This window comes from Zonotrichia leucophrys, chromosome Z (genome assembly GCF_028769735.1).
Source record: "Zonotrichia leucophrys gambelii isolate GWCS_2022_RI chromosome Z, RI_Zleu_2.0, whole genome shotgun sequence".
Classification (NCBI taxonomy): Eukaryota; Metazoa; Chordata; class Aves; order Passeriformes; family Passerellidae; genus Zonotrichia; species Zonotrichia leucophrys.
Window position 1 is genome coordinate 13,962,399 of NC_088200.1, and position 19,785 is coordinate 13,982,183.

Genomic DNA, 19,785 nt, shown 5'->3' on the forward strand with positions numbered 1-19,785 from the left:
TTTGCCAGCCCTGTAATCACACAGGACACTTTTTCAGTGTCTCAAGTCAGTGCCTCTCACAGTTGATAATTCTGCTGCTCATGCTCCACTGGTTTAGACTTGCAGGGCTTTTCCTCATTGCCTCAAGTAGGCAGGTGAATGAGCTTTTCCAGCTGACTTTCTTTTAACCTCATGCACTAGGGTTTGCACTCTTTCAGCTGTAACCTGCTTCTGGTTTTGGTTATTGACTGTGAACTGGGGAGGTGGGGACCTTCTGCCACTCAGCAGCAGGGCTTTCACCCTGTTCTTACCCAGTGCAGCTTGAGATTTGTATCCTGACTTCAGGAATGGTTTCCTTCAGAGGAGTTGATGCGTGTGGCTGTTCCCTGCATACCATTGCCCTTTCTGAAGAAGAAAAAAGAAGCTTGACTCTCCCAAAGGAGCTACTTCACTTGGAGGCAGCAGCAGCTGACACTATTTTAGGAGGGAGAAGGCAGCTGTGTGGTTGTATTATAGGTCAGAAAATCACTATTTACTTTCAGCTGAAAGTTGGGATATCTATTGCATTCATGCCTGAATAAGGAGTTCAGTTTCTGAGTTTTGGCCATTTGCCAAATAGCAAAATTAATTCAGTAAGAAAACAGAAAAAAAGGTATTTTTGTTTTTCACCATGGCGTGAAGTTCCCTTTCTTTTTCTCTCACTGCCATTTTTCTTGCTTCTTTTCCCCCAGATCTACAAATTTTCTATAGAAGCTTTCATAACTAGATCAAGTACTATTTTTCCATTTGTACAGAGTGAAACAGTATATTCAAGTCACCAGGATGAATTTCTCACTGGATCTCACTGATACTGTGATTCTACTTGTAACTGTATGAATGACATAGATTTTTATTTTCTAGGGTGAAAACAAATCTGAATACTTTTTAGGATTAACACCCATAGGAGTTGTTGTCTACAAGAATAAAAAACAAGTAGGAAAGTATTTCTGGTATGTACTATTCAAATGTGCAGTCTGCACTAAAACAATAACAATGTTGTATGGATGTCTACAATTTGTGGTATCTATTTAAAATTTTAATCATAGCAGTATCAAAAAATAATGCATAGAATTATTAATATTTCTTTGGATGATGCAGATTTTTTTGATATTCCAGGTGATAGATCACCTTTACCATACTCATGCTGAAATGTTTGCATATCACTAATTGTCTGCTGACATCTAGGGCATACCTGAAAAATAAATCTTCTGTGAATTTTTTTTGTCTTTGTATGCAAATGTATACAACTTTATATCTTACTACACATGAAATTAAAAGGTCATGAAGTTTGGTCTGTCTTTTTTTTTCAATATTACAGGCCTAGAATTACGAAAGTTCACTTCAAGGAAACACAGTTTGAACTTCGAGTCCTGGGAAAAGATGTAAGTTTTCATTTAGGCCTGAAAAGATCAAAAAAATAATTTTAGGTCTAATGAAGGTTGAAATTTAGTGTGTCTGTTGAAGTCTAATGGGTTTTATTGAAATTTACTGGAGGAAACCAAATGTAGGTGAAGGGAACCTCACAAAGCTCTCAGGCACAAAACAGGGAGCCACGTTGTATAGATTGAAACCCATTTGTCAGAGTTTAACATCACTTTGCACTTAGACCATTTGAGAGAAAGCAATGTTGGTTCCAGTGGGGCAAGGACAGCAGGTTGATAGGAAGAGAGGAGGTTTTAAGACGCAGTAAGTAAAAAAGAAAAAAAAAAATTATCTCCTACAAGGCATGTGGAATAGAGAGAGGAGGAGACTGTTGAGAATGTAGGAAAAGATAATGACATGCAATAAAAAACATAGTTGCGGTCAGTTTGTGATTTTTGCTGTCTGGTTTAGTTAAAAATTTAGTTAGCTGAAATATTTTTTCAAAATACTTTCATGTCTTTTTGGAACATGAAAGTTTATAGTTTCATAAGGACTGTAGTTAATAGTTTTAAATTATATTAACCTGCTGGCAAAAATCCCCTTTACTTTTTATCTAAGCATTTTTGTTCATCCTTGTAATGGTTGTCAGTCTCATCCATGGTCTTTCCATGAGGGCATTTGTCTTGCTCCTGTTGTGGACAGCATTTCTGGTGTCACTGCACATGTCTTGGCAAATCTCTCTTTTGCTACTCCCAAGTGACTTGTTTATATTTGGTGTGGCAATCTATGGGAATTTTATTTCTGAAGGCATGTTTGTTGAAATAGGAGAGTTATTTAAAGGCTGGGGGAAGGTTGGGAAAACTTTTCACCATGTTTCATGTAAAGGGTGAGTGATAGTTCATGTACAAACAAGTCTGAGTTTGACTCGGAGTGAATTGCTTGGAAGTGAATGAAGCTATAGCTTCTCTTTGATGCCACATTTCCACAGTTTTCTTTTAACCATATGGAATTGCAAAGGCTTAGCAAACTGAGTAGAAAACCTGGAAGGTTTTGCAAAAGTTGAGGCTGTGAATATTGACGGCTGGTGAACTCCTACCATTGTGATGATAAGGCAAACATTTTGACAGAACTTGGTACTTTGAAGCCTTGACAGGTATTTCTAGGAATTGTTGGGTAGGACAGTAAGTACAGGGGTGTGTACCTTCACTAAATTTGCCTTTGCTACTAATACTAATCTGGAGTATTTCTACAGCACTTCATATCCTAACAAGATCAGGAAGGGCCAAAATGGCTTAGAGAAATCTTCTTTTTCCCTTTTTTTACCAATCTGGGGGTACTTTGAACAAAATTATATATTGGAATAAGCAGGCAGTAATTTCAGTCTCTGGATTAAAGTTGACATAAGAATTTATGCTGTTCTACACAGAGGAGGAAAAGCTCATCAGTGTATTCATGTATGTTCCAATACTCAAAAAAAAATCTGATTCACTAATTTATTTTATTCCTCTTGTGTTTTTTTTTAATAAATGCTATCACTTTGTCCTCCCATGTGACACATGAGTATATTACAGGAGAGTAAATACACCATTTTCACTCCATCCTGCCTCCTGTAATATAATTTACAGCCCAGGGAATTAATATTTTCCTTGTATCAGATGTGGTATACTAAGTCTGGAATATCTATTCCAGTTAGTTGTAGAGAGCTCCAGAAGAGATTCAGGAGGAGTAAAAATAATGGGAGTTTTCCAATGCCTTTAAGTTGAACTTTATGGCATAAAGTGAAGGAGCTAATACTGTGTAACAGAGCAGATTATTTCTGGGTGAACTGAGTGTTTTTCTTTCCATAAGTTGTAAAAACTCTCTGCAGGGTGGGTTTTATTCATGTTTCCACACACACCAGCTCCCCTTATTTGTACTGACTGTCACCTTTCACTGCTCATGAAGAGGAAGCTGTTGGTGCCTTTAGTACCAGCAAGGCTCTCCCCTGGATGGAGTTGCTTGTGGTAACTTCTTTGTTGTTGCTTGCTGGGATTGGTGTGACATTTTTTCAACCATGCCAGAAGAATCTGTGTATTTCTGACTAGGTGGGTGGAAATGACATCTGATCTTCTTGGCAGATGACAGTCTAAGTGTACAAGTCCACGCCTTCAGACTACCTAAACTCCGCTGTTGTCTGTGTCAGCCAAACCTATGGCTGCTCATTTTCTTGTTTACATTGCTTCATGTTTCATAAACTTGATGCTTACTGAGCAGAACATGCTATTGCTTAGTGTCTTACAATAAAGTAAGCTGCTTTGGCTTTTCTGTTTTGTAGTGTAACCTCTTGTACTTTTTCATATCTCTTCCATGAGAATAATCCTGTATATGTAGCTGCCTCATATTTTTTTTCCTGCACACCTGTTGCTGTTGTGTACAAGCATGACCATGAGTACTTTGGTTCTATCTTTCACTATTTTGCTTGTATTATGTTTTCTCCCTTAGGTAATTGCTGTTGCCCCCTCATAAACAACATATTGCCTTTCATATTTGGCCATCCATGGACATGTGAGACTGAAGCTCTTTTTCAGTGGTGTTAATAATTGACTCAGCGTTTAATTGTACCCCTGCATGAATCCATGCTGTGAATTCTGAGCTATAAAGGCGTTAGGTCCTCCCTGGCACCTCTAAGCATCAGCAAGAAATGAGGAACCCTTCCCCTGCAAGGGCTTCACATGTTCACATTCCCTGAACGTGATGTAAAATGGCCAAGAATTTTTGAAGATTAAAGAAGTTTATTTCTTAGAAAACTAAGAAATTCATCTAAAGCCTGTGCACAGTTCTCGGCAGCATGTCTTCCAGTGGAGCAACCTTACTGGAAACAATCCAGTAACACAGGTGGCTGCCAAAGCCCTCCCCTCTCCACCAGCAAAACAGAGCTTGGTCACAATGGATGCTCTGTGTGGAAGTGAGTAGTGTAAAGGGTGCCCAGCATACCTCCTGTGATTCCCCATGTGAGGAGCACAGCCTGCTTCCTAGATTTCTCTGTCAACTAGGGACATGGAAGGAAACAGAGAAAAACATGCTGTGATAGACTGTGTAGGCTGGGAATGTAAATGGGATAATAGCAGGAATGAGAGATGAGGAGTTTTTTTGCCTGTAGGTACCAAGTACTTCTGTGCTGTTCCCTGCACCCCAGTGCTGTTTGGTGTAACTGAGCCTTTTACTTCGGTTGCTCTATGTCTGAACATGCACATGAATGATTTCACTCTTTAGCAGGGTTTATGCAAAACTTCTGTTCTTACTTTTCCTGTTTCACAAAACAGAAAGAATTCAATGAGCAAAACACTTGCTTTCATAACTTTTCCTGTAAGAGAAAGGCCTTTTTGAATTTTGAAATTTTTATTTCAAGAGATCTTGAAATTTGGGTATTTTTGAGTCAAAACAATCTCTCAATCTGTGCAGTTAAAGATTATTTCCACATTTTTGTGTGTTCCTCTGCAGTCTTCCATACTCAGATGAATTCACAAGGTGAAATTGGTGATGACTCTTTGGGAACAATACCAACTGCTGATGCAAGTCCAAAGTACATAATCCTCCCTTTTTTGTGTGGCTGAAACTTGTATAAATACAATATTTTTTTTTGTTATTTTAAATAGTCCAGAAAACACTGTAAATATGCTTTATCTTTTTTATCTGCTTCTCATAAGTGTCATTAGTCTGAAAAATAATTATGTTAATAAGGTGATTCAGCTGTACCCCTTCTTTTCCTATCAAATGCTGTATTCTGTCTTGAGTTACAAATTCCAGCCAGGAACTTCTAATTTGATTTATAGTTCCTGCAGCTTCTTGGGAAGATTGAACAGGATTTGAAGATATGTTACTCTCACTCTTAAGTCAAATTAATTTTATGTGTAGTTTCCAGACAAAAATAGTGGTTTGATTTTTCTTATGGTTTAGGAGTTGCAAATGACTTTTGCATCATTTGCATTTGCACCCACTTAACTCAGAGTGATAATAAAAGGGTGGAGGTGAAGAAGCTCAGTGATATTAATATATCATATTAAACAGTTTTGGCTTGTTTTGGTTGCTTGGGGGTTTTCCTGTCTTTTCTTAATTGCCTTCTGAGCCATCATAGAAGGACTGTAAGATTGGTTCAAAGCCTGCATAAAATTAAATTCACTAACACTAAGGTGATACTGTCAGCTTTCGTTTTTTCTAATTCTTCCTTAGTGTTGTTGAATTGCTGTAATTGCTGTAAAGCTAAGATATGTTTGTTTCAATGTTGACATGCAACTGGCACAGTTTTTTCAATTTGAATTGCCAACTTGGTATCATTTTCCTAAAGACTGACCTTGTATAACCAGTAATAGTACATTGTTTGTTACATAAGCTGTGATTTGTCTGCATATGTCTATATATAAAACCAGAATGCTTCCTATTGGAATTTAGAGCTGATGGTACCCAGGTATGTGCCTAAGAGTAATTATTCTGGCAAAGAATTATGTTCTGAAGCAGTAGCTTCAGTGTTAATAATTCTGTTACATGTGCAGTGTGTCCTGTAACAGGGCAAGATCCCTCCTTGTGTAGCATTAGCCCTCCCTGTGCTCACTGTGACTGGGAGGAGTGATGTGTGTGCTGGCCTGGCTCCTGATGTGGTTTTGGGATTTTCTTCTTCATTTTCTGAGCCTGCATTGCTGGGAGCCCATAAATGTCTTGTAAATTAAAGTAGCTAAAGCCTGCTCTACATCTCTGGTTCTTGAATCATTTTTGCTCTGTGGGCAGGTTCAGTTCTCCTTGCAATGAGTGTAAATGTGCTGACAATGGCCTTTTATCCTGGGAGTAATCCATGAGCTCCAAGAACACGGGATATTCTGGCCCTCAGAGAGAAGAGCTGTCATTTTAAGTGTGTGTCTTCTCTTCCAGGTGGAGCTGAGCTTGCCCTGCCTAGGAGCTGAGCTAGCTGGGCACAAAGCATCTCTGAGTCTGAAAGCTGTGCAATCAGGCTGGTGAGGCAAAGCAAGCAGGAAGCACCCCTGAACTTTTGTACTAGTTCCAGAGGTGTTCTGTGCTTAGACAGAGCAATGACCCTTCTGACCTGTCTCCTTTGAAGGGTTTTGTAACACGCTTTTAATCTTCCACCTGAGAGGTGTGGGTATTAGGGTGCAGCACTGTTCTAACTCCCAGCTCTCTAGTGGAGGTCTTAGAGGCCCTGCCAGATCAGTCTTCTGGCTGGTCTGGGAGCCACCATAAACCAGGCAAGGGCTTCATTGTCCATCTGTGTATAAGTTTGTAGTGTAGACAAGCTATCTGCATCCACTGTGCTAGTCTCTCTCTCCTCCTCTGGTTAAAAGTGGTGGTGAGGTACTAGCAGTATGAGCTGTGGCATGTTTTGGAGACTGCAGAACAAGTTTTCAAAGCACCTAAAAGAAGAAGGATATCTAATCGTTAGATATCTAAATGTTTGTCCTCACATTTTTTGACAAAGGGTGTGTGCCTCGTCAGGGTTAGGAGGAGGCAGTCCCACAGCTTGGTTATTGCTGCAAGGGTCCTTTTGCAGCCTCTGGTCCCATCCTCCTGCCCCTCCCTTGCTCCTGCAAATCACAGATGGGATTGAAAATAACCATACAAAAGTAAGTGGTTTCTCTACTTGTTTGATCAGCAAAATGGGCTTCCTGAAAGAACACACAGACAAGGTGGCTCAAAGGAGAGAGATCGCCAGAGAATGCAGAAGCCAGGATTGCTCTGGAAGGAGTTCATGATTTACAGTGCCTCATCTTTAGTACACTGGGCACTCTGAAAGCAGCATGATGAGTAGCCAGGAGAAGCTTGTGTTGCACCAAAGAGCACTGAATTACTTTGGAAATGTCATTTCCTATAAATAATTAGTAAAATTACAATAGGTCTTTGTTTCTTTTGGTTCAGATATATGAGAATAATAAGCAAAACACCCAGCTAACACTAACTATCTGTAGGAAATTGCTATGTTCAAAATGCTAAAAATGTTGTCTTTTATTGGGAACAAAAGGTCATGGTCTTTACAGGAAAGGCCATCTTTGCTTTACTAATATAAATAATTTCATTCCCTTGGGGGAGAAATGTTAATCCAGAAAGGTATTGATATTCTCAGTACTGATTACTTTTTATATAGGCATCTATAAATTGTCAGGGTAATCACTACTCTTACAAGCCTTAAATAGTCCTAAAAGGAATATGGAGGAAGTCCTAAACCTGGCTGTGCTGTAAGCAGTGTCATACTGGACTTGCTTGCAGTAAGTTACAGAATAATTCCCAGATAATCTGAGAAATGGTGAAAGAATTATGAATTACTTCCCCTTTGATGGGGTTGAGTGTTTTAGGCTTTTTTTCCCTCTCTATAGCACAATTTTTCCTCTCAATAGCACAATTTAATTGTGCTATTGAGTTATACCAAGCATCAGTTGTGAGGCCATAGTTTTAGACATATGGTTTTCCTTCAAATTCAAATAAATAAGCCTGGGGGTGCTATCAGAAGGCTTGTTGGTCTGTCCTATGACTTTTAGGCAATTGTTTCATTTTCCAGATCTGAATTCCAGAAAGTTTTGGTGAATTGTATCTAAAGAGTTATTATCCTCATCTCACCTCCCCCCCACCAGCCCTTCTATTTTTTGCCCTCCCTGAGTGCCCCTGATTGCTAAATACTAAGTTTAGGTGTTTCAGCATCATCAACATTTTTCTTGCCAGCTAGGATGAACTTTCTTCTGCCTTGGAAAATAATGCCTTCGTGTGATGGAATCAGTAATCTTTGCTGGTCAGATCTTTCTAGGAAATGGCAGTATAACTATATGGTCCCTCTTATTGTCACTTACTGATTTTAATGTTTTTTCCTGTTGTTTGTTCTGTGTATGGGAAAGTTCTAAAACTGTGACTTAAAGAAGACAAAATGGATGAATAGAACTTTTTTCCCCCAAAGGAACAGAACTTTTCCCCCAACTTTTTCCCACTGTTGTTGAATGCCAGCAGCATTCAAATTGGTCTAACAGTAAGATATGGCAGAAACACCTTATTTTAAAAAGTCTCTTTAAAGAAAAAAATCATACCTGTCTTCTCTTTGCCTCTCCCTTCCCACATACCAGAAACTCCTTCCTTTGAGATTATGTAATTAAATACATTTAAGTGCAACAGAGGATTCTTTACCTAAAAGTAGGAGTGAACAAAGAAGGGGCAAGATCCTGCATATTAAAAGTGAGTCATTGAGTTATTTCCTAACAGAAGCTAAACTGATTCATCATATTGCATCAAGTTTGCAATACTACAATGCAGTTTGATATTATCCTTTTGAAGATGAGTACAGTTGTGTGAGTTTATATGAAATCATATGAGATGACAGTCTAATATAGAAATTGTAATTTAAATCAAATAATGAAATCCAAAGCTACTTTTCTGCTATGTGCAAAGTAAGCAAATGCAAAGCACCACTTTATATGTTTTCTTTAATAGTTTTACAACGTAAAATGCGTTATGATTTTTCAGTGGGTTGACTCTTGTTTCTAGCCATCAGATGAGAAAGAGCAATGTTGTGACTCGAGACGAGTCCATGATAAATTGATTTTTCTCCTTGACTATTTTCAAGATTTTTCAGGAAGACTTTATTTTGTCTATAAGTTAAACCACTTGTGAATCCTGCAGAGAGATGATGATCCCTATCGAACCTGAGGAACTTTGGGAATATATTTCTTGGACTTATATATTTACCTATATATTTCTATTTCAATTTCTGTACTGCAAAGTAATTTTACTATATACACAGCAGTATCAGATGAATCCTAGGTTTCAACATTCTTGGTGGTCATTGTCTTACTGTACTGCTTGTATTATTTTCTCTTGCCATGGAGAGTAAAATGTGCTTTTGATGGAAGACCAGAGAATTATTTTAATTCCTTGCCTGTTCCATGGCACTGTTCCAGCCAGACATTTAACTAAAATAAGGCATGGGAGAAAATTAACTCATGTATAATTTTTTTTTTTTTTTGTCAGGGAATTAGATCTCTATTATTCTAACCACAGGCGCAAAATTCTGTTGTTTTGCTGTTATTTGTTTCAAGGTGAAGGAAAAGCTGCTTGAGGAGGTAATTTGTGATTTTGTGAGGCTGCTTGACAGCTGTTAATGGGGACATAACTGGATTTTTGTTATAGGTGAAATTTTGAATTCTAGAGAACATAGAGAATTAATTCACAGTTTGCAAGGTGCTTGCAGATAATAATAAACAGCAGTAAATGAGGAGAGGGAGAAACTTGCCTGAGCTTTTTACTTGTGTACACATGACGCTAGGGAATTTAAGTAATGCAGGGACATAGATTGTTCAAAATCAGCTGCTGAAGGTGGTGTGAATCACACCTCCTTTGTAATTCACACCTTGCTGAAATGGTTTGAGACTCAGTTTTGTTACAGAGGGTGTCATGCCATGCTGAACTCTCACACTGACATCACTGGGATTGCTCATTCTTCGTGCAAATCACAGCTGAAACACCGAGTGCTTGATTCACCAAGTGAATAATAGATGGAACACATCTGAGTGTTTAGCTTGTTGAAAACCAGCACTGTGATGTGTCTGTTGCCTCTCCTTTACTGTTGGAAGTATTTCATAGTTTGTATGCATCCCACTTCTCTTTTCTCTGCCAGTTTCCAGAGATTGGCTTTTAAGCTGTGTATATGCTTTTGTTCTGGCTGTTGTTGTCTTCCTTAAGAGATTTTAAGTTGGGTTTTAAGACTTTCAACTTTTTATTAGCATTTTGAATTATTCTGAAGTTAGCTTTCTTTAAAAAAGAAAACTCTTCCCTTCTTCAGTATTTTTTTCCCCTCAGGTTTACCTTGGCCTGTTCTGTGTGTTTCCTCTGTCATTGCTTCATAACTGTTTATAACAGATCCTGAGCTCCTTTCTTTCTTTCATTTATTCTTGCCTTTTTTTATACTGTTAACCAGAATATTTTTGATTGACATCTGAGCTGCCATTTCAGAAAACATCAGAAACATAATTTTTGGAAAAAAACCCAACTTGTGTTTTATTAGGAAAACTCGTGGTTTTTTTAGGGAAGAAGGTGTGTACGAACAAAGGAACATGAATGTTTCAATAATCTCTTTTCTCTGCTTTTCAAAAAGAAAAACACTTTTAAATGAAGAATTCTACAGAATTATAGAACCTGCTTTTCTTTGTGCTGATTTCTTTTCTTGCATGGACTGACATGCAATGGCTGGTTCTGGTGTTCAGTAAATGAGATTCACTCCAATGGCAGGATCCCGCATCAGAACGTAATTTGTTTTGTTTTGTCTTTAGTGCAATGAAACGTCCTTCTTTTTTGAAGCACGTAACAAGGTCACATGCAAACATCTCTGGAAATGTTGTGTAGAGCATCATACATTTTTCAGGTGAGTGATGCAGAAGTTAGGTTGTGTTTCCCTTAGAGCCACTACACTGAGTGAGAGCCTTGTTGTACCTGCAGAGTGGTGCAACAAAGGCTTGCTGCCTGGAAACACATTTGTGCTCTTGCTTATAGACTGCTTTCAAAAGCCAACACCTTTTCTTGTAGTGATGTGAAACAATGTTTTTAAAATTTGGTAGTTTGGTGGTTTCTTTTATGTTACCATTCTTTTCTAAACAGTACTTCAGGTTGTGTAGAGTAGACTTTATCAGAAAGATGGCAGGATTTAAGTTGCCAAATAGATTTGGATGTATTTGATCATCAGCTTTTCTGTAGCAGCATTGGCTTGAGGAAGGCCTTTGGAATTCAGACATTACTATTTTCTACCATGCACAGAAATATATATGTATATTTTAATAGAAATTCATTGAATTTCCATAACCTTTTGCTTACTTACTGAGGTGTATAAAATCTTCTCAGTACTGCACATCTCAAAGCACTTGAGTTTACTGTTGTGAAATACACCAAGAGAAATGTGCTAAGGTGCCTAACTGGGAACTGGTGGATGGAATCCTCTGGGCTGCCTTTAGCCATGCTGTAAATGAGTGACTTGAGAATCCCTCCTGCAGTCTCACTACTGTGTCAGGGTGGATTTGCCTTCTCCCAAAATTAGGTGAAAGGCTGCTGGTGCCAGCAATTTACACTTGACTCTGAAATAAAGAGATGTGTCGTCAAAATAGGGGGGACAAACAGGTGTCTTTGGGAGACTCTCAGCCCCGTAAGAATCTGTCCAGAGGTAGGGATGAAGAGGAACTTGCAGAAAAAATATTTTTTTGAGCCCAAATTTGTATTGTTTTTTCTTGACTTGGGAAGGGGACTATAATTCAGACCTATCTATGCAACTTACTCTGTTATTTTATTTTTCAAACTACACAGGGTGCCAGAGAATGAATCAAACTCTCTGTCAAGAAAAGTCAGCAAGTTTGGATCCATAGGTTATAAACATCGGTACAGGTGAATTTTTTTGATTGTTTAAAACTTCAATTCATTCCTTCTTCATTCCTTTTCTCCTCTTTCCTTCCAGTAAAAGAAAACCACCACCCAGAATAGTTCTGAAGATGAAAGATGAATCAGGGCCTTTTTAACAGACTGTCTTTGGGAGCTTGAAAATTTTGGGACAAATGTTTCTTCTTCAGATCCCCAGAATGCGTGGAGGCTTGCTATAGTGTATTCAAAGTGGGAGCAGCTTTGACAATTCTCTAAATCATTATCTCCTTATAAGTCCTGAAATTACATTTATGTCCTAAAGAGGTTTTCCTGACAGCTGGGGAATACCAAAATGAGTGTCTATCTTTTCTGACTTGAACAGGTGACAATATTGGATAAATGTTCAAGGCTCTAAGCTTTGAAAGATGCTGTAACTTGAAATTAAGGACAGATAAGGAGCACTGTTTCCACTATCATGCAAGAAATAAGTGGAACATAATGAGTAAGGCTGACAATCATTAGTTAGGCAGATCTTTGTCATTTTGCCTATTTTCTAATCCAGATTGAGTTATCACACTCTCTATCATGATCCAGATTCTCCTTCTGTGGACAACAGGGCAAGGATTGTCCTGCCTTTTGTATTTGTACTGGATCCTGGCCTGCATTGCCCCATCTGGGATAATGGGCAGGAGCTCAATGATTTCTGCCAGAGTACTGCAGATGAGTTTTTTCTGTTGGATCACTTCAGCAGATTGGAGCAGGGCACTGGTCCTGAGGAGAAGAAAGCTTTGTACTGGCAAAAACTTTTCAATCAATTAAAAGAAAACATGCCATAAAGCAGTTAACTGTGTTTGAGCTATTGCTCTTGGTGAGGCAGTTCAGGTCATCTTCCTGTTTTAATAAATGTCATGGGTGATAAGTGATCAGGCGTGCCATGTTGGGGTGATGGTCATAACTGACAATTTTGGTTGTCTTCCTTTTTGTCTTTGGTCCCCCACTGTGTCATCAAAAGCAGTGACAGTGTTGTGTATATGTACACATCATTAACTCAGAGCAGAAGCCATAATCCCATTGTTTTTCTGGGTAAGTGGGGAGACTGTAATATTTTCATTTGTCTTGTGGTATTGTGTTTGTTCTGTTTTGTTTGTATGTATGTTTTTTGTTTTCTTCTTCCTTCTTTTTTTTTTTTCTTTTGTTAAATCCTTTACAGACTTCTCATTGTGTGTCAGTTTTCATGAAGGCAATTTTTTTTGTCTTAAGATCAGATCCTTTGGAGGTCTTAGTGGGAATGGAAAGTCCTATTCCCAGATGTTTGTTACACTTGCTTCTGGAATTTGCAGTACTGTCATGGTTGCCAACCTTAAAAGTTGAGCAGATGAGTTTTCTGGCTAACTTGGGAGCATGCTATAAACTAACTACATAAACAAAAAAAATATTTTTACATCAATACTGTGATGTAGAATTAGGATTTGAGATTCTTTTATCTTTCAATTTTTTATAATTTTGAAAACATTGAAATTCTGCCGTACTGAATATCTATGATGGGCTACTGATGAAAATATTATCAGTATTTCATGGAGTCTATTCACATAATTCAGAAAATCTACATAAGTAATTCCTGTATAGTTGCTTAGTACTTTCTAGTACAATCATTTTACTTCACAATGATAAAACCTCAGGTGTTAAGGAAGTAATAGTGACAATTACTTCTCTTCTGCAGTAAGTTTCCAGGAACAAATACGGAGTTTTGGGGAGGAATATGAATTTTAGATTTTTGTCATGACCACTATATTCTGTTTAGTCACACTGAGAGGAATATTAAAATGAGTATAAAAGAATTTATTTAAACTTAATAATTTACTTCAATGGTGCAGTGAAGGAAAACCTTACTGTAAACAAGAATCAAGACTTTTACTCAATTTGTTGCCATCTGGGGCTGTGCTAGTGAGAGTTCTTTATTGCAGTTTGTTTTGCAGTCTTTTAGGCTGTCATTTCACATGCCAGAGGAGTAGCCCCTGACTGACTGGAACTGAACAATATAAAATATGTGTAAACAATATTAAACATGTTTTCCTGGGAGGAAACTTGCAGAAAAAGTTCAGGAAGAAATAATATTACTTAAGAAAGTCGTATGTTAAAATATTCTAGGTTAGAAAAGGTCATGCTACCTTAAGCTATTCCTAACAAAAAGCATTTTGTTTTAGTGGCATATCTCCACTTGGAAATGCCAAATATAGGAGTGGTTGGCACAATCTATTGATGATTTTGCCAGTGACTGATTAAAAAAAAATTCGGGGTAGTGCCACTCAGAAGTGGGATGAGAAGTTAACAGCATGTTTTTTTTCAGTCTAAGGATCCTGCTGGATAACTTTCCCAAGTGTTTTCTCATGATTTTATTGTGTTTTGAAGTGGAAAAACATCTTTGCGAATGACCAGAGACCCCTCTGTGCAGCTTCCGCGGCCTGACCAGAGCATTGAAAGAAGTCGCAGCAAGACTTACCCCAAAAGAGCACAACAGACAGGTAGGTCCTTCTCTACTGACCTGGGGGCAGATGTCTTCTTTTTTTGGTTCTATTTGTCATCATGAGGTGACTCAGGACTGCTGCAGTGTCCTTGATGCTCTCTCGGAATGGATTCTGTGTTTTGCTTTCAGTCAGTATTTATATCTAAGGTTAACAGGATATGAAACCTCCAGCTTTCCAGATAAGGGAAAAGAGTTGCTGTGGATTAAAGAGGAAAAGCCCTCATGTGTGTAGGTCTAATGTAAAGGTTGAAAGGGAAGTTTGAAAACAGGCAGTGCGAACATGTTTTTTTCCTCTAGAGACCTGTCTCTTGCAAACAAATTTTGTACCTGTGTGTCTTGGTTAGTATCCCATTGTTCGCCTGTTTGACCCAGGGTGCCACTTTTTGGACCCTCTTCCCATTTCAAGGACAGTATCCCTTTTTTTTGATATTAAGTGGAACAGAAGTTAGTGCCGTGCAATTTTAACATGCTTCTGATGTGTGAGCTGGAAATCTGTTCTGCATGTGGAAGCTGTCATGGCAAGCTGGAAGTTTTCACAGGTGTTAGAGGAGATAGGATTAAGGATCACAGAAGTCATGCCCTAGATAATGGATGCTTCCTGAAATTTGGTAATAGAGATGTTAAGCTCCAGGTCTACATATGATTACATGGGGTATTGCTTAGCTTCATCTATGACAACAAGGCAGACACACTTGAGTCAAACTTGTGCCTGGAGTAAAGCATGCATGTGTGTGTGTGTGTGTTTGCTGTTTGAGAAAAAACTTGTCTGGGCTTTAAAATGTAAATAGTATCTCTCTTTTATTGCCGTTCAATATGCCACTATAGATTTTGAGAACCTATTTTTAAAAAGAGAGCAGATACATACCTCTGGAAACCTCCAGTGGTTATCCTGAATGTGGTCTTTTGATTTAGAAACAAAACTGGTGTGCTTTTAGAAACAAAACTCTGCCTTTTAGCTGTGGTGGCTCTATGAAATGTCACATAATTAAAAGTGTAGCCTTGGAAAATAAAGGCAGTTTACAACATTTTTTAAATTTTTATTTTATTTTATTTAGTGTAAAAAGAGAAGAATTGCTTTGCTTTCTGATTCTGATATATTTCATTGTGTGTGCAGTTTTAAGTGGATGTCTGAGAGGACAAGTAGCTAATGACCCTTGAACCTAATGACTTAAATTTTTGTTCAGCTGGAGTGTCCTGTTCTTAGGGCAGCAGTTCAAGCCAAACAGCATTTCCTACCTCATTAGTCCCTGGTTCTGTTTCAGGAAATTTGTGTGGCTGTTTGTCAGCTAAAATTCAGCTCTTGGTTTAAAATAATGTTTGCCTTCGCCCAGGCAGAGGAGGTCAGTCTGTGTTGCTGCGAGGCTGTGCATGTGTTTGTGTTTGTTCATTTTGTTTTCAGTCTCTTTGGCTGGAAATATGAAGTAAAACTGAAACTTTTCTGTTGATGTAATTGGAATCAGAATTCTCTGGGCAATATGTGTTTGCTATTTTGATGCATTTAAACACTTTCTCCCACTTTAAAATAAAACGTCTGCTTTTTCACCATTTTACATACATGTAGTTGTGTAATATCTATCATCCGTTTTCTTTTCAAATTCAGCTTCATTGATTACCCATGTGTTCCAAATGTGCCGTCACATCACTGGGACAAATGTATTAACTTAGATGATATTAATGTTAAACTAATTTGTTTAATTTCCAGCTCAAAATATGGGCTGAGGGAAGAGAGCTATGTCTTTCAAATGCCATCTTGCCCTATAAATAAACATATTTTCTCCTTTTTAAAAAAATTTTGTCTTTGCTATTCACAGTGATAAACATTGAATACTCTTCCTCCATTTAAACAAGATTTCAGAAGAAGAATGGAGGCTAATGCTGCTTCTCCTTGCTGTGTCAGGCAACATATGATAGTCTGTTGCATTAAATAAATCTGCCTCTTTTTACCTAAAGTTGTTCTTAGATGTAACAAAGTCCATTTCACACAATGAATCAAGACTATTTGGCATATTTTAACCATCATTTACTTCAATATATTATCCCAATGTAGGTTTTATTTGTAGACTATTTTTAATCTTGCAAATTTACCTGGTGCTAAGTTTTACAGGTTATGTAAAAGTTTGCCAGACTAAAATATTTGAGAAAATTAAATTGCATTTCTTCTTAAATTAAATACTCCTTTTGCATAGTGACATTATGCAGATGGTCATCATTGATGGCTAGTTCTTTGTTCTTCATTTTCTGTTTGTAATGTAGTATACTAAGGCTAAATATTACTTGTCCAACATTTTAAACAAGGTTATTTCAGTTAACATGTATTATATCATAAGGTATTTTCAGTCAAATACACCTTTAATAAGGATCTAGCTAGATGAAGTCTTATAGTTTAATTCTTTTCGGTAAAAGTCAGGTTTCCATTTACCTCCCCAAATCCAACAACAGCTCACAAATAGCTTGTATGAAATAACTTCCTTTCACCTTTTCAGAGTTCAGCATCTTTCCTCATCTGCTTTCCCTTTTTATCTTTTCTTAAGACTGCAAAGTGAGATGTGCTAAAGGCTTCATTTTTGCACTCTCTGCAATTAGCCATTTTGATTTTTTTAGTATTTTTAAAATCTATTGGTACCAGTGAGGGGACCAGCCACAGCAGTGGCTTTGGGGACAGCTAGAACTCAGTGAATGACTGCAGCATATAATACTGGCATTGCCTCCATCAGATAAGTGTCTATGAAGTGCTAAAACCTCTAACCTCTGACATCTAAATAAAACCCTTCTCCTTGTTGCTTCTTTTTGTGTACATGTTTGGGTGTTATAAACATAGTATGTGCTTTTTATATATTTTTTCTGTCACCTGAAGATAGAGGTTAGTTGTTATCTCTAGCAGAGTTGAGCAATAATGTTTCTTTGTCTCATTGGTCCACTAAAGTGCCCTGAAGTCCTTAGGACTGCATGCACTTGGTGAACTCTGGGTCAAGAGCTGGAGCATGTGCCAGCCAAGACAATGACAGAAAATATTATTTCTGTTTTCAGTAAAAATATTTGTGGTTTAACATCAAGATTGAAGGAGATGATACTGTCAACAGAGAGAAACTATTTCTTGCGTATACAAGCCACTGCTGTAGATTGCTTCCCCTGACAGGATGAACAGTGCAGACCTTTTGGCTTTATCATGGCAGAGTATTTTCTTAGAATACAGAATGCTGTGGTTTAAAAGGTAGTAACCTCTGTTTTGTCACTTGTTTGATACATTTCATATTTCAGTTGTTCTAGGGCTAGTGCAAAAACCGTATCAGGGAACTTTAATGGCTATGATTTTATATTAGATCTAGACTGTGTTCTTACAGTAGCACATAGGGGATTTTTTGCTCTGTGTTTAGGCTGATATTCAAGTTGGTGTTCATTTAAAGAAAGAGTTTGTTTGTTTTGTTCTGTCAAGTCTTGTGAGTGAGATAAGAGTAACTTCATTTGTTTGCTTGTTTTGCCCCCTTCATGTGAGTGAGAATTACAGTTGCATTTTGCTCTACTTGCAAATAATAAACTCAAACATGGAACAAGATCTCTTGTTGTTCTGTTATACTGTCTGAGGGGCTGACTGATAATATTCAGCGTTCACCACCTACGGTGAAAATGTTCATTATTCTTTTGGCTGAGCGCTGAACATGAAAAGCTCCTTGGGAACATCCTCTCAGGACAAACATTGATGTGACCACACCTGTTGCTGTGATTCTGAGTTTATTCAGAGGTGGAAAACATGTTGCTTAGGGTTTCTTGTTGTTTGGTAGCTGAGGACTTGGTTTGTCCCTGCCTTTGCACGTGGGGTAGTTGTATAAACACTGTTGTGTAAAATAAGTGTTTAGAAGCCAGGCAGAGAACTGGGTGTATTACAATTATAGTACTGCCTGTATTGTGATATTCCCTAAGCAATCACATTTTGCCACAGATGCCTCTCACAGCCCTACTGGTAGCTGTGATAGGTAGAGGTGTTGGTCTGGCCCACTTAAAATATTTTCCCAGACAATTGTAAAATTGGATTTGAAAGTGAGATTTTTGAGAGAATGAATCTTGAGGTGATTTTAACTGTTTCCCAATTTATGTACTTCGAGCTTTATACTTTAAAGTTTACTTAAAATCCAATGTTTGGTAAAAGGATGGGTGTGACTGCTTCCGCATTTCAGTCATGGGGCGTGAGATGAACAAACTCTTGAGGCTACAGGCTTAGAAACTATTAAGAAAAACAGCCCTTATCACAGAGTAGGCTGTACTGGTGTAGACATATGAAAGTCCATTGATTTTTGTGGCTCACAGTAGCCCAGGATGCAAAGCATGAGCTCTTACTGCATGTTTTCCATTTGGTTGCACTATCTGCTGCTCTCATGACTCGGTTTAAACACAAACACTGCTTCCTGATAATGTCAGTGAAGTGGCTTTACCTGATAAGAAACAGGCATGACAAGTTAACTAACTTGCCAGGCCGATATGGTTTTGGACACTTGAGTTTTTAAAAATGTAATAGTTGGCTTGAATTGAATGGACAAATCAGCGTTAATGTAGCTGTAAAGGGGAATTAAGTGTATGCATTCACTTCATTGGAAAAGTTCAGTGCAGTGCACTCAATCCTGAGAGTACCTTTTCCAGCCAAATGTAAACAACCAGGGAAACTGGCCACTAATGAGATGTCAAGATTTCTGCTTAAGGTATTTTTGAGAGGCCTGTAGCCTTGGCAAGCAAGAAGCACCAATATACTTCAGTTTTGCAATGGGGTTAGTGTTTGGACAGTATTTTTGGAGTCTGCTTTTTTATATTAGATAATTATATCATACAGAGATATAAGCTGGTAGAACAGTACTGTAGTCAGTGAAAGACACACCAGGTAGAACATACTTGGAGACAATCATTACAATTTCTGTGGGTGTGGGCAGAAAACTCCTGATTAACCCAACATGGCCTGACACCCAGAGGTGACTGGGTGTCTGCAGAATGGTAAGGATATTACCAACCATAGCAAACAATCACTTCTGGAGGTGTCTATTACTTCTATATCATCTGACCCTTGACTGTTTTTCTGGCAGCTGTGGGATGTTTTGGAGCGCAAGTTTTTATTACTCCATTAAATGACAAAGACTTTCTGTGACTTAATTGAAAAGTGCCTCACAGAAGAATATGTGAAGTATTGAGATAAATTCCTTTGTTTGAAAAAGTCATGTATTTGCTGATGTCTGCAGATAACTGGCAAATCTAATCTGTAAGAGAACCAATTGATGAGCAGAAAGAAAGGCATCAGAAAATTGCAAGTATTTATACTGGGGTAGGGTCCAGAGACTTTGTATGCCAAAGGGGTGGTATAGGAAGTTGAAGGAGATTGTGAAGAAATCTTTTCTCTGAGGCTGAGGGGAAAACTTACCATGCAAAATCTTTTCACAGCTTAAATTAAGACATCACATTTTTGTTTTAGCCAGTCAAAATGGCTTGGGGTTTTTACTACTATATTAACAACATTGTGATGCTGTTGATTTTGTCCAGAG

General features: G+C 38.0%; 1 protein-coding gene across 2 annotated transcripts in view; it reads left to right on the top strand.

The window, feature by feature from the left end:
• EPB41L4A (erythrocyte membrane protein band 4.1 like 4A) overlaps window positions 1-19,785 on the top strand; it is a 117,782-nt gene that overhangs the window by 66,132 nt on the left and 31,865 nt on the right. For both annotated transcript variants that reach the window (XM_064736236.1, XM_064736237.1), the window contains exons 8-12: window positions 880-968; window positions 1,337-1,400; window positions 10,671-10,762; window positions 11,692-11,769; window positions 14,152-14,264. In XM_064736236.1, coding sequence (XP_064592306.1) covers window positions 880-968; window positions 1,337-1,400; window positions 10,671-10,762; window positions 11,692-11,769; window positions 14,152-14,264 — 436 coding nt within the window. The remainder of the gene's footprint in view (window positions 1-879; window positions 969-1,336; window positions 1,401-10,670; window positions 10,763-11,691; window positions 11,770-14,151; window positions 14,265-19,785) is intronic.